We start from the raw sequence: 13,618 nt of genomic DNA, 5'->3' as shown, positions 1-13,618 counted from the left end.
CATCCCCCCCAGATCCTTACTGCATCCCCCCATCCCCTGTGCCTTACTGCATCACCCCCATCCCCGGTCCCTTACTGCATCACCCCCTCCCCAGCGCCTTACTGCATCACCCCCTCCCCAGCCCCTTACTGCATCACCCCTCCCCAGTCCCTTACTGCATCCCCCCCATCCCCAGTCCCTTACTGCTTCCCCCCCCATCCCCAGTCCCTTACTGCTTCCCCCCCATCCCCCTTACTGCATCCCCCCCCCCCCCCCCCAGACCCTTACTGCATCACCCCCTCCCCAGTCCCTTACTGCATCACCAGTCCCTTACTGCATCACCCCCTCCCCAGTCCCTTACTGCATCCCCAGTCCCTTACTGCATCACCCCCTCCCCAGTTCCTTACTGCACCCCCCCCTCCCCAGTCCCTTACTGCATCCCCCCCTCCCCAGTCCCTTACTGCATCCCCCCCTCCCCAGTCCCTTACTGCATCCCCCCCTCCCCAGTCCCTTACTGCATCCCCCCCTCCCCAGTCCCTTACTGCATCCCCAGTCCCTTACTGCATCCCCAGTCCCTTACTGCATCCCCAGTCCCTTACTGCATCCCCAGTCCCTTACTGCATCCCCCCCATCCCCAGACCCTTTCTGCATCTCCCCCATCCCCAGACCCTTACTGCATCCCCCCCAGATCCTTACTGCATCCCCCCCATCCCCTGTGCCTTACTGCATCACCCCCTCCCCATTCCCTTACTGCATCACCCCCTCCCCAGTCCCTTACTGCATCCCCCCCATCCCCAGCCCCTTACTGCATCCCCCCCATCCCCAGTCCCTTACTGCATCCCCCCCCATCCCCAGTACCTTACTGCATCCCCCCCCATCCCCAGTACCTTACTGCATCCCCCCCCATCCCCAGTCCCTTACTGCATCACCCCCTCCCCAGGTCCTTACTGCACCCCCCCATCCCCAGGTCCTTACTGCATCCCCCCCATCCCCAGACCCTTTCTGCATCTCCCCCATCCCCAGACCCTTACTGCATCCCCCCCAGATCCTTACTGCATCCCCCCCATCCCCTGTGCCTTACTGCATCACCCCCATCCCCGGTCCCTTACTGCATCACCCCCTCCCCAGTGCCTTACTGCATCACCCCCTCCCCAGCCCCTTACTGCATCACCCCCTCCCCAGCCCCTTACTGCATCACCCCCTCCCCAGTCCCTTACTGCACCCCCCCATCCCCAGGTCCTTACTGCATCCCCCCCATCCCCAGACCCTTTCTTCATCTCCCCCATCCCCAGACCCTTACTGCATCCCCCCCAGATCCTTACTGCATCCCCCCATCCCCTGTGCCTTACTGCATCACCCCCATCCCCGGTCCCTTACTGCATCACCCCCATCCCCTGTGCCTTACTGCATCACCCCCATCCCCGGTCCCTTACTGCATCACCCCCTCCCCAGTGCCTTACTGCATCCCCCCCATCCCCTGTGCCTTACTGCATCACCCCCATCCCCGGTCCCTTACTGCATCACCCCCTCCCCAGTGCCTTACTGCATCACCCCCTCCCCAGCCCCTTACTGCATCACCCCCTCCCCAGCCCCTTACTGCATCACCCCCTCCCCAGTCCCTTACTGCACCCCCCCATCCCCAGGTCCTTACTGCATCCCCCCCATCCCCAGACCCTTTCTTCATCTCCCCCATCCCCAGACCCTTACTGCATCCCCCCCAGATCCTTACTGCATCCCCCCATCCCCTGTGCCTTACTGCATCACCCCCATCCCCGGTCCCTTACTGCATCACCCCCTCCCCAGCGCCTTACTGCATCACCCCCTCCCCAGTGCCTTACTGCATCACCCCCTCCCCAGCCCCTTACTGCATCACCCCTTCCCCAGCCCCTTACTGCATCACCCCCTCCCCAGTCCCTTACTGCACCCCCCCATCCCCAGGTCCTTACTGCATCCCCCCCATCCCCAGACCCTTTCTTCATCTCCCCCATCCCCAGACCCTTACTGCATCCCCCCCAGATCCTTACTGCATCCCCCCATCCCCTGTGCCTTACTGCATCACCCCCATCCCCGGTCCCTTACTGCATCACCCCCTCCCCAGCGCCTTACTGCATCACCCCCTCCCCAGCCCCTTACTGCATCACCCCCTCCCCAGTCCCTTACTGCATCCCCCCCATCCCCAGTCCCTTACTGCTTCCCCCCCCATCCCCAGTCCCTTACTGCTTCCCCCCCATCCCCCCTTACTGCATCCCCCCCCCCCCCCCCCCCCCCCAGACCCTTACTGCATCACCCCCTCCCCAGTCCCTTACTGCATCACCAGTCCCTTACTGCATCACCCCCTCCCCAGTCCCTTACTGCATCCCCAGTCCCTTACTGCATCACCCCCTCCCCAGTTCCTTACTGCACCCCCCCCTCCCCAGTCCCTTACTGCATCCCCCCCTCCCCAGTCCCTTACTGCATCCCCCCCTCCCCAGTCCCTTACTGCATCCCCCCCTCCCCAGTTCCTTACTGCATCCCCCCCTCCCCAGTCCCTTACTGCATCCCCAGTCCCTTACTGCATCCCCAGTCCCTTACTGCATCCCCAGTCCCTTACTGCATCCCCAGTCCCTTACTGCATCCCCAGTCCCTTACTGCATCACCCCCATCCCCAGTTCCTTACTGCTTCCCCAGTCCCTTACTGCATCACCCCCTCCCCAGTTCCTTACTGCATCCCCAGCCCCTTACTGCGTCCCCAGTCCCTTACTGCGTCACCAGTCCCTTACTGCGTCACCAGTCCCTTACTGCATCACCAGTCCCTTACTGCATCACCATCCCTTACTGCATCACCAGTCCCTTACTGCATCACCAGTCCCTTACTGCATCACCAGTCCCTTAACCCTCACCAGTCCCTTAACCCTCACCAGTCCCTTAACCCTCCCCAGTCCCTTACTGCATCACCAGTCCCTTAACCCTCCCCAGTCCCTTACCTCCAGCAATTGAGCCCAAGCTGAAACGGTAGGCTGACTCTGCAACCTGCAGCAACACTGACCTGGAACCATCACCCTGGCTCTGCTATAGAGGGACAGGGAGAGAGAGAGTCACACATGCATGCTCATTTACTTGAGCGCACACACACACACACCAGCGCGCGCACACACACAGTAGCACACCCACCCACACACACTAGCACACCCACCCACACACACTAGCACACCCACACACACACACTAGCACACCCACCCACACTATCACACCCACCCACACACACACACTAGCACACCCACCCACACACACAGTAGCACACCCACCCACACACACTAGCACACCCACCCACACTAGCACACACACACACTAGCACACACACACACTAGCACACACACACACTAGCACACACACACACACACAAACTGAAAGAGCGAACCACTGCTTTTAATCAGGGCAAGGCGAGTTCCTCGGCCTACACATCACGGACAAACTGAAATGGTCCACCCAGACAGAGAGTGTGTTGAAGGCGCAACAGCGCCTCTTCAACCTCAGGAGGCTGAAGAAATTTGGATTGTCACCACTCAAACTTTTACAGATGCACATTCGAGAGCATCCTGTCGGGCTGTATCACCGCCAGGTACGGCAACTGCTCCGCCCACAACCGTAAGGCTCTCAAGAGGGTAGTGAGGTCTGCACAACGCATCGCCGGGGGCAAACTACCTGCTCTCCAGGATGCCTACACCACCCAATGTCACAGGAAGGCCATAAAGATCATCAAGGACAACAACCACCCGAGCCACTGCCTGTTCACCCCGCTATCATCCAGAAGGCGAGGTCAGTACAGGTGCATCAAAGCAGGGACCGAGAGACTGAAAAACAGCTTCTATCTCAAGGCCATCTGACTGTTAAACAGCCATCACTAACATTGAGTGGCTGCTGCCAACATACTGACTCATCTCTAGCCACTTTACTAATGAAAAATCGATGTAATAAATGTATCACTAGCCACTTTAAACAATGCCACTTTATATAATGTTGACATACCCTACATTACTCATCTCATATGTATATTCTGTACTCTATACCATCTACTGCATCTTGCCTAAGCTGCACGGCCATCGCTCATCCATATATTTATATGTACATATTCTTATTCATTCCTTTACACTTGTGTGTATAAGGTAGTTGTTGTGAAATTGTTAGGTTAGATTACTTGTTAGATATTACTGCATGGTCGGAACTAACAGCACAAGCATTTCGCTATAGTCACATTAACATCTGTTAACCATGTGTATGTGACCAATAAAGTTTTATTTGACACACCCACACACACTAGCGCGCACACACACACTAATGCACAAACAGTAGCACGCACACTAGCGTACACACACACACTAGCGCCCACACACTAGGGCACACACACCCCCCCAACGCGCGCACACACACCCCCAACGCGCACAGACACTAGCGCACACACACTAGCACGCACACACTAGCACACCCACCCACACACTAGCACACCCACCCACACACACACTAGCACACACCCACCCCCACACTAGCACACACCCACCCCCACACTAGCACACACCCCCACAAACAAACTAGCACACACACACACAAACTGAAAGAGCGAACCACTGCTTTTAATCAGGGCAAGGCGACCGGAAACATGACCGAATACAAACAGTGTAGCTATTCCCTCCGCAAGGCAATCAAACAAGCTAAGTGTCAGTATAGAGACAAAGTAGAGTTGCAATTCAACAGCTCAGACACGAGAGGTATGTGTCAGGGTCTTCAGTCAATCACGGACTCCAAAAAGAAAACCAGCCCATTCGCAGACCCCGATGACCTGCTCCCAGACAAACTAAAAAACGTCTATGTAAGAATGCTGTTCAGACTACAGCTCAGCATTTAACACCATAGTACCCTCCAAACTCGCCATTAAGCTCGAGAACCTGGGTCTCGACCCCGCCCTGTGCAACTGTGTCCTGGACTTTCTGACGAGACGCCCCCAGGTGGTGAGGGTATGAAACAACATCTCCACCCCGCTGATCCTCAACACTGGGAAGAAGATGGAAAGTTTTAAGTTACTCGGCGTACACATCACGGACAAACTGAAATTGTCCACCCAGACAGAGAGTGTGTTGAAGGCGCAACAGCGCCTCTTCAACCTCAGGAGGCTGAAGAAATTTGGATTGTCACCACTCAAACTTTTATAGATGCACAATCGAGAGGATCCTGTCGGGCTGTATCACTGCCAGGTACGGCAACTGTTCCGCCCACAACCGTAAGGCTCTCAAGAGGGTAGTGAGGTCTGCACAACGCATCGCCGGGGGCAAACTACCTGCTCTCCAGGATGCCTACACCACCCAATGTCACAGGAAGGCCATAAAGATCATCAAGGACAACAACCACCTGAGCCACTGCCTGTTCACCCCACTATCATCCAGAAGGCGAGGTCATGCATGCTCATTTACTTGAGCGCACACACACACCCACCCACACTAGCACACACTAGCGCGCACACACACAGACACTGGCACACACACACACACACACAGACACTGGCGCGCACACACACACAGACACTGGCGCGCACACACACACACAGACACTGGCGCGCACACACACACACTGGCGCGCACACACACACACACACACACTGGCGCGCGCACACACACACTGGCGCACACACACACACTGGCGCGCGCACACACACACACACTGGCGCGCGCACACACACACACACTGGCGCGCGCACACACACACACACTGGCGCGCGCACACACACTGGCGCGCGCACACACTGGCGCGCGCACACACTGGCGCGCGCACACACACTGGCGCGCGCACACACACTGGCGCGCGCACAGACACTGGCGCGCACACAGACACTGGCGCGCACACAGACACTGGCGCGCACACAGACACTGGCGCGCACACAGACACTGGCGCGCACACAGACACTGGCGCGCACACAGACACTGGCGCGCACACAGACACTGGCGCGCACACAGACACTGGCGCGCACACAGACACTGGCGCGCACACAGACACTGGCGCGCACACAGACACTGGCGCGCACACAGACACTGGCGCGCACACAGACACTGGCGCGCACACAGACACTGGCGCGCACACAGACACTGGCGCGCACACAGACACTGGCGCGCACACAGACACTGGCGCGCACACGCACACAGACACTGGCGCGCACACGCACACAGACACTGGCGCGCACACGCACACAGACACTGGCGCGCACACGCACACAGACACTGGCGCGCACACGCACACAGACACTGGTGCGCACACGCACACAGACACTGGCGCGCACACGCACACAGACACTGGCGCGCACACACAGACACACACAGACACTGGCGCGCACACACAGACACACACAGACACTGGCGCGCACACACACACACAGACACTGGCGCGCACACACACACAGACACTGGCGCGCACACACACACAGACACTGGCGCGCACACACACACAGACACTGGCGCACACACACTGGCACACACACAGACACTGGCACACACACAGACACTGGCACACACACAGACACTGGCACACACACAGACACTGGCACACACACAGACACTGGCACACACACACAGACACTGGCACACACACACAGACACTGGCACACACACACAGACACTGGCACACACACACAGACACTGGCACACACACACAGACACTGGCACACACACACAGACACTGGCACACACACACAGACACTGGCACACACACACAGACACTGGCACACACACACAGACACTGGCACACACACACAGACACTGGCACACACACACAGACACTGGCACACACACACAGACACTGGCACACACACAGACACTGGCACACACAGACACTGGCACACACAGACACTGGCACACACAGACACTGGCACACACAGACACTAGCACACACAGACACTAGCACAGCACACACAGACACTAGCACACACAGACACTAGCACACACAGACACTAGCACACACAGACACTAGCACACACAGACACTAGCACACACAGACACTAGCACACACAGACACTAGCACACACAGACACTAGCACACACAGACACTAGCACACACAGACACTAGCACACACAGACACTAGCACACACAGACACTAGCACACACAGACACTAGCACACACAGACACTAGCACACACAGACACTAGCACACACAGACACTAGCACACACAGACACTAGCACACACAGACACTAGCACACACAGACACTAGCACACACAGACACTAGCACACACAGACACTAGCACACACAGACACTAGCACACACAGACACTAGCACACACAGACACTAGCACACACAGACACTAGCACACACAGACACTAGCACACACAGACACTAGCACACACAGACAGGTCTCTTACCTGTTTCTGTATCTCAGCCAGGTGATAGGGCAGCGCTCCCTCCTCCAGTGGGGCTATCCTCTCAATGTCAGAGACGTTCAGACGTCTGAGGCAAAACACAGCACCATTACCACACAGTATTCAATAAGCTTGCCCCAGCATTCTGAACAGGTATGTTTGTGTAAGGCACACATATATTATGCATACAGTACAAGGCTGAAGAGCAATACTCATGCATATGTTTACCCAGAGTGGGAGTGAAGGCCTGATAACTGGTACAGGATGTCGATCTCCATGGGAGAGATCTGGCCAAACTTGTTAGCAGCAAAGATAAACTCCTCTAGAGAGAGGGAGATCAAGAGGGAGGAAGAGGGGAAGAGAAACAGTGTGAGAGAAAAAGAGATGGTTAACAAGTCTGCATAACACAGACATACTACATAGAGATTGAGAGAGCTCGCCAAGACTCTTCAACATGACAGTTCCTCTGCTGAGTACGGCCGGGGAGGAGACCCAGAGGGTGGTAGTGCCCCCCTTTGGACTCAGAGATTTGGGCGTTTATCACCTGTAACTGCCATTTCCCGCAATCTAGAGCAAAAAAGTGCCTTAAGAGAAAAGCGCAACAAAAAACCGAATATTAAATAAAAGTAGTTCATTTTTATTTGTTTTATTACATAGAGGAGCAGCCAGTCCACAAAGGTGGAGCAGCCAGTCCACAAAGGTGGAGCAGCCAGTCCACAAAGGTGGAGCAGCCAGTCCACAAAGGTGGAGCAGCCAGTCCACAAAGGTGGAGCAGCCAGTCCACAAAGGTGGAGCAGCCAGTCCACAAAGGTGGAGCAGCCAGTCCACAAAGGTGGAGCAGCCAGTCCACAAAGGTGGAGCAGCCAGTCCACAAAGGTGGAGCAGCCAGTCCACAAAGGTGGAGCAGCCAGTCCACAAAGGTGGAGCAGCCAGTCCACAAAGGTGGAGCAGCCAGTCCACAAAGGTGGAGCAGCCAGTCCACAAAGGTGGAGCAGCCAGTCCACAAAGGTGGAGCAGCCAGTCCACAAAGGTGGAGTGGAGCAGCCAGTCCACAAAGGTGGAGCAGCCAGTCCACAAAGGTGGAGCAGCCAGTCCACAAAGGTGGAGCAGCCAGTCCACAAAGGTGGAGCAGCCAGTCCACAAAGGTGGAGCAGCCAGTCCACAAAGGTGGAGCAGCCAGTCCACAAAGGTGGAGCAGCCAGTCCACAAAGGTGGAGCAGCCAGTCCACAAAGGTGGAGCAGCCAGTCCACAAAGGTGGAGCAGTGCCTCTCGCATTCTTTGGGGAGAACCCTGGTGTGTCGGTACAGTACAGTGTGTGTGGAAGGGTATACGATTGGTATGGATGGGAATACATGCGTTACCCCTAGTGACCCGTGCGTTACCCCTAGTGACCCGTGTGTTACCCCTAGTGACCCGTGTGTTACCCCTAGTGACCCGTGCGTTACCCCTAGTGACCCGTGCGTTACCCCTAGTGACCCGTGCGTTACCCCTAGTGACCCGTGCGTTACCCCTAGTGACCCGTGTGTTACCCCTAGTGACCCGTGTGTTACCCCTAGTGACCCGTGCGTTACCTCTAGTGACCAGTGTGTTACCTCTAGTGACCAGTGTGTTACCTTTAGTGACCAGTGTATCCTTGCGGCTACCGGCCAGTGTGCTGTAGATCTTGCGGATCAGCTCCATGTTGTTTAGGAGAGAGTTAAATGCGTTGAAGTAGGAGAAGCTGACCATGTGAGAGGTGCTGCCCCCCGCAGCCTGGGAGAACAATCACACAGAGGAGGGTTAGAACAGCCAGGCCTCCCCCTGACCTCCCCAACACACCATCACATTTACAGTACACACACGCTCTTACCGAAACCAGGTTTTCCTCCACGAACGGTGTGAGCACGTGGTGTCGGATGGTGGCCATGATGTCACTAAAGTCCATGGCAGAGATTGTGCCGCTTTTGTTCTTGTCCTTCTGGGCAAAGGCCTGGCGCGCATGTTCCAACTGCAACTCCTGTAGACAAAGAAGACTTTGTGTCTGTGTGTGTGTGTCTGTGTGTGTGTGTCTGTGTGTGTCTGTGTGTGTGTGTGTCTGTGTGTGTGTGTGTGTGTGTGTGTGTGTGTGTGTGTGTGTGTGTGTGTGTCTGTGTGTGTGTGTGTGTGTGTACCTGTAGGAACTGGGTGAACTCGAGGTAGCTAAGGCGTTTTTTGCGATCGTGTCCAAAGTGCAGGCGGATGAACTCACAGTCCCAGTTAAAGGGGATGTGGTGGTGCACTGTGGTCTGGCTGAAGATGTCCCGCACATTCTCTGTTAAAGGGGAGGATAAAGTGAGAGAGAACCATAGAATTGGAATGAGTAGAATGGGCTTGCCATTGAATGCAATGTTGTGTTGGGAGAAAAGGCGGCCATATTGGGTGTACCATTTTAAAATGTCTTCACATCTCAGAAATCTGTTTATTTCTGTGAACACAGGGACAATCTGTTCTACTCATTCTAATTCTATGCCAGATTCATCAGATTTAGAATTACAGTAACCTTATCAGTATACTAACAATTTTTATGAGGCATGCCAGGCACACACACCCCCTCTCAAGCACTAAAAAGTGTGCGTGAGAGTGATTTAGAGAGAACGTCGTAATCCCATTAACAATTAAATTATTGCAACATTTTCTGGGCTGAAACCATGGGAACAGTTGACGAAAGCATGTACACACAGTAACGTACCAAAAGAGATGTCTCCAGTGCCAGTCTTGTCAAACAGCTGGAAGGCTACGATGAAGAGGGCATCCGGAACACACAGCACCGACTCAAATGCTAAGAACTCCTGGAACGAGATCAGCCTGTGTGTGTTTTGTGGAAAGAGAGAAAGAGAGGCAACATTAAAACACAATACACACATGAAGCCATGCAGGACAAAGCTTCAGTTACACAACATCCAATCAGAAGGAGAAAGGCTCAGCTTTCGCTGAAACATCAGAAAAATGTCAACAATGATGTAGGGTGAGATTAGACCATGCAGTATTTCTAAAAATACCCCAAGTACTTAAAATACCGTTAACCAATTGTCATGGATTTCAGTTAATTTCTCCAGACTGAACTAAAATTAGAAGGTTCATTGGGGATTGGCTGCTTGTAGGTCATTACTTTTAATCAGCTCTGAATGACACAGATGTGTGGTTCTGCACCGTGCAAGAGAATGCCAAGCGTGTGCAAAGCTGTCATCAAGGCAACGGGTTGCTATTTTGAAGAATATAAAAAATATATATTTAGATACGTTTAAAACTTTTTTGGTTCCATATGATTCCATATGTGTTGTTTCATAGTTTTGATGTCTTCACTATTATTCTACAATAGAGGTCGACCGATTAATCGGAATGGCCGAACAATTAGGGCCGATGTCAAGTTTTTCTAACAATCGGTAATCGTCATTTTTGGACAATAATTATGGCCGATTACATTGCCCTCCACGAGGAGACTGCGTGGCAGGCTGACTACCTGTTATGCGAGTGCAGCAAGGAGCCAAGGTAAGGTGCTAGCTAGCATTAAACTTATCTTATAAAAACCAATCTTAACAATCACTAGTTAACTACACATGGTTGATGATATTACTAGTTTATCTAGTTTGTCCTGCGTTGAATATAATTGATACGGTGCCTGTTAATTTATCATTGAATCATAGCCTACTTCACCAAACGGGTGTTTAACAAGTGCATTCGCGAAAAAAAGCACTGTCTTTGCACCAATGTGTACCTAACCCTAAACATCAACGCCTTTCTTAAAATCAATACCTGCTGTCATGGCTGAATCAGAATTAGTTCGGTAACATAGATAAATAAGATGTTTTATCTTATTTTTGGACTATACTGTTGGCAGTTGCAGTTCTCTCTTCTCCAGGGCTTAGTCACTAGGGGCCCAGAGAGGGGAGAGGTCAGGCTTGTCTTCATATGTCAATGTATCTGTTAAACCATGTGATGCTATGAAGAATATCAGAAGGGGAGGAAGACAGAATGGAGGCTTGTCTTATTATGGGAATGTGTCTAACTATTGTGTCCCCTCTGAGGTTGCCATTATCTTGATTTAGTTTATGACCTAAGAGGCTCACTGTCTCAGTGAGCTTGTCCAGGAGGGGTTGTATTTGAGATGGGAGTATCTAGAATTGACAATTGATATATGCCATTGGATGAGGTAATGTTTTGGTCCTAAGTGGTACCAAGAACGAGATTAGAATCTCATCTAAGAGAGCAAACTGAACAATAATTTATAGCTAATGCTATCTAGCTATGGGATACTCCTCTCTCAAGAAAAGTCTTCCTTTGTAATGTTCCTAAGTGTTTCGTCATGTGAGTTGAGATGGGTGTGTCTTGGCTATAAATGATACTAAGAATTGTTTTGTAAGCACTCTCAGAGAATTCATTTATAGACAATGAATTGATCTGAGAGTCACAGGGCTATAGCGAAGCTCATATATAATTAAAGATGGACTTTATAATATAACTCTGACTTGTGTGGTTTGCTCTCTCAATGTTTAGTAATACAGGAAATTACCACGACACTGCATATTTAGTTAATATTGTCTGCTAACATGAATTTCGTTGAACTATGGAAATTGTTTCACTTCTCTTGCGTTCTGTGTAAGCAGAGTCAGGGTAAATGCAGCAGTTTGGGCCGCCTGGCTCGTTGTGAACTGTGTGAAGACCATTTCTTCCTAACAAAAAACGTCATTAATTTGCCAGAATTGTACATAATTATGACATAACATTGAAGGTTGTGCAATGTAACAGCAATATTTAGACTTACGGATGCCACCCGTTAGATAAAATACAGAATCGTTCCATATTTCACTGAAAGAATAAACATTTTGTTTTCAAAATGATAGGTCATTAATATGGTCAAATCCGCAAACTAAGGCTCGTATTTCTGTGTGTTATTATATTAAGTCTATGATATGATAGAGCAGACTGACTGAGCGGTGGTAGGCAGCAGCAGGCTTGCAAGCATTCATTCAAACAGCACTTTCCTGCATTTGCCAGCAGCTCTTAACTGTGCTTCAAGCATTGCACTGTTTAGGACTTCAAGCCTATCAACTCCCGAGATTAGGCTGGCAATACTAAAGTACCTATTAGAATATCCAATAGTCAAAGGTATATGAAATACAAATGGTATAGAGGGAAATAGTCCTATAATAACCTCAACCTAAAACTTATTACCTGGGAATATTGAAGACTCATGTTAAAAAGGAACCACCATGTTTCATATGTTCTGAGCAAGGAACTTAATTAAACGTTAGCTTTTTTACATGGCACATATTGCCCTTTTACTTTCTTCTCCAACACTTATTTTTTGCATTATTTAAACCAAATTGAACATGTTTTATTATTTATTTGAAACTAAATAGATTTTATTGATTTGTTATATTAAGTTAAAACAAGTGTTCATTCAGTAGTTGTAATTGTCATTATTACAAATATATATAAAAATCGTCCGATTAATCGGCATCGGCTTTTTTGGGTCCACCAATAAATCGGTATCGGCATTGAAAAACCATAAAATCAGTCGACCCCTATTCTACAATGTAGAAAATAGTACAAATAAAGAACTACCCTTGAAAGAATTGGTGTGTCCAAACTTTTGACTGGAACTACTGTACATCAGATAGGTGCAGTGAAATGTGATGTTTTACAGGGTCAGCCATAATAGTAGTGTGCCTGCCCCCTGGGGAATATTAGGGTAAAGTGCTTTGCTCAAGGGCACAGGTAGATTTTTTTTTTTACCTTGTTGGCTTTGGTATTTGAACCAGTAACTTTTGGTTACTGACCCAACACTAACTTCTAGGCTACCTGACGCTAGGCTACCTGACGCTAGGCTACCTGACGCTAGGCTACCTGACGCTAGGCTACCTGACGCTAGGCTACCTGACGCTAGGCTACCTGGCGCTAGGCTACCTGGCGCTAGGCTACCTGGCGCTAGGCTACCTGGCGCTAGGCTACCTGGAAACTGCTTGTGTCTGTGTAGCGGTATTGTAAGTGAGGGGTAAAGATAAATATTAGGCAGGTATTAACCCTGCTGAAAGGAAAAGAGTAGGATAGATGGAGTACTGCTACCAGACACATATCAGCCGAAGAGAGGGTAGCCTGTTTGCCAGATATCTTCTCTCTCCACTGGCTAACACACACATCACAGCACAGGGGTAATCCAAACATTAATACCGCATACAATAGTAATGGCTGAGCTGTAAAGATTGGAACCATATCTTTCGCTATAAAATAGGTCACTGCATCCGT

General features: G+C 51.4%; 1 protein-coding gene across 2 annotated transcripts in view; it reads right to left on the bottom strand.

Annotated features, from left to right (window-relative positions):
* slc25a12 (solute carrier family 25 member 12) overlaps positions 1 to 13,618 on the bottom strand; it is a 31,921-nt gene that overhangs the window by 10,565 nt on the left and 7,738 nt on the right. For both annotated transcript variants that reach the window (XM_020466647.2, XM_031810466.1), the window contains exons 4-10: positions 10,062 to 10,177; positions 9,505 to 9,644; positions 9,204 to 9,350; positions 8,968 to 9,106; positions 7,582 to 7,675; positions 7,357 to 7,441; positions 2,943 to 3,027 (exon numbers count right to left, since the gene is read on the bottom strand). In XM_020466647.2, coding sequence (XP_020322236.2) covers positions 2,943 to 3,027; positions 7,357 to 7,441; positions 7,582 to 7,675; positions 8,968 to 9,106; positions 9,204 to 9,350; positions 9,505 to 9,644; positions 10,062 to 10,177 — 806 coding nt within the window. The remainder of the gene's footprint in view (positions 1 to 2,942; positions 3,028 to 7,356; positions 7,442 to 7,581; positions 7,676 to 8,967; positions 9,107 to 9,203; positions 9,351 to 9,504; positions 9,645 to 10,061; positions 10,178 to 13,618) is intronic.

This window comes from Oncorhynchus kisutch, linkage group LG30 (assembly GCF_002021735.2).
Source record: "Oncorhynchus kisutch isolate 150728-3 linkage group LG30, Okis_V2, whole genome shotgun sequence".
Lineage (NCBI taxonomy): Eukaryota > Metazoa > Chordata > Actinopteri > Salmoniformes > Salmonidae > Oncorhynchus > Oncorhynchus kisutch.
The sequence above is the reverse complement of the archived record's forward strand: the minus strand, read 5'-3'. Positions and strand labels throughout refer to the sequence as shown.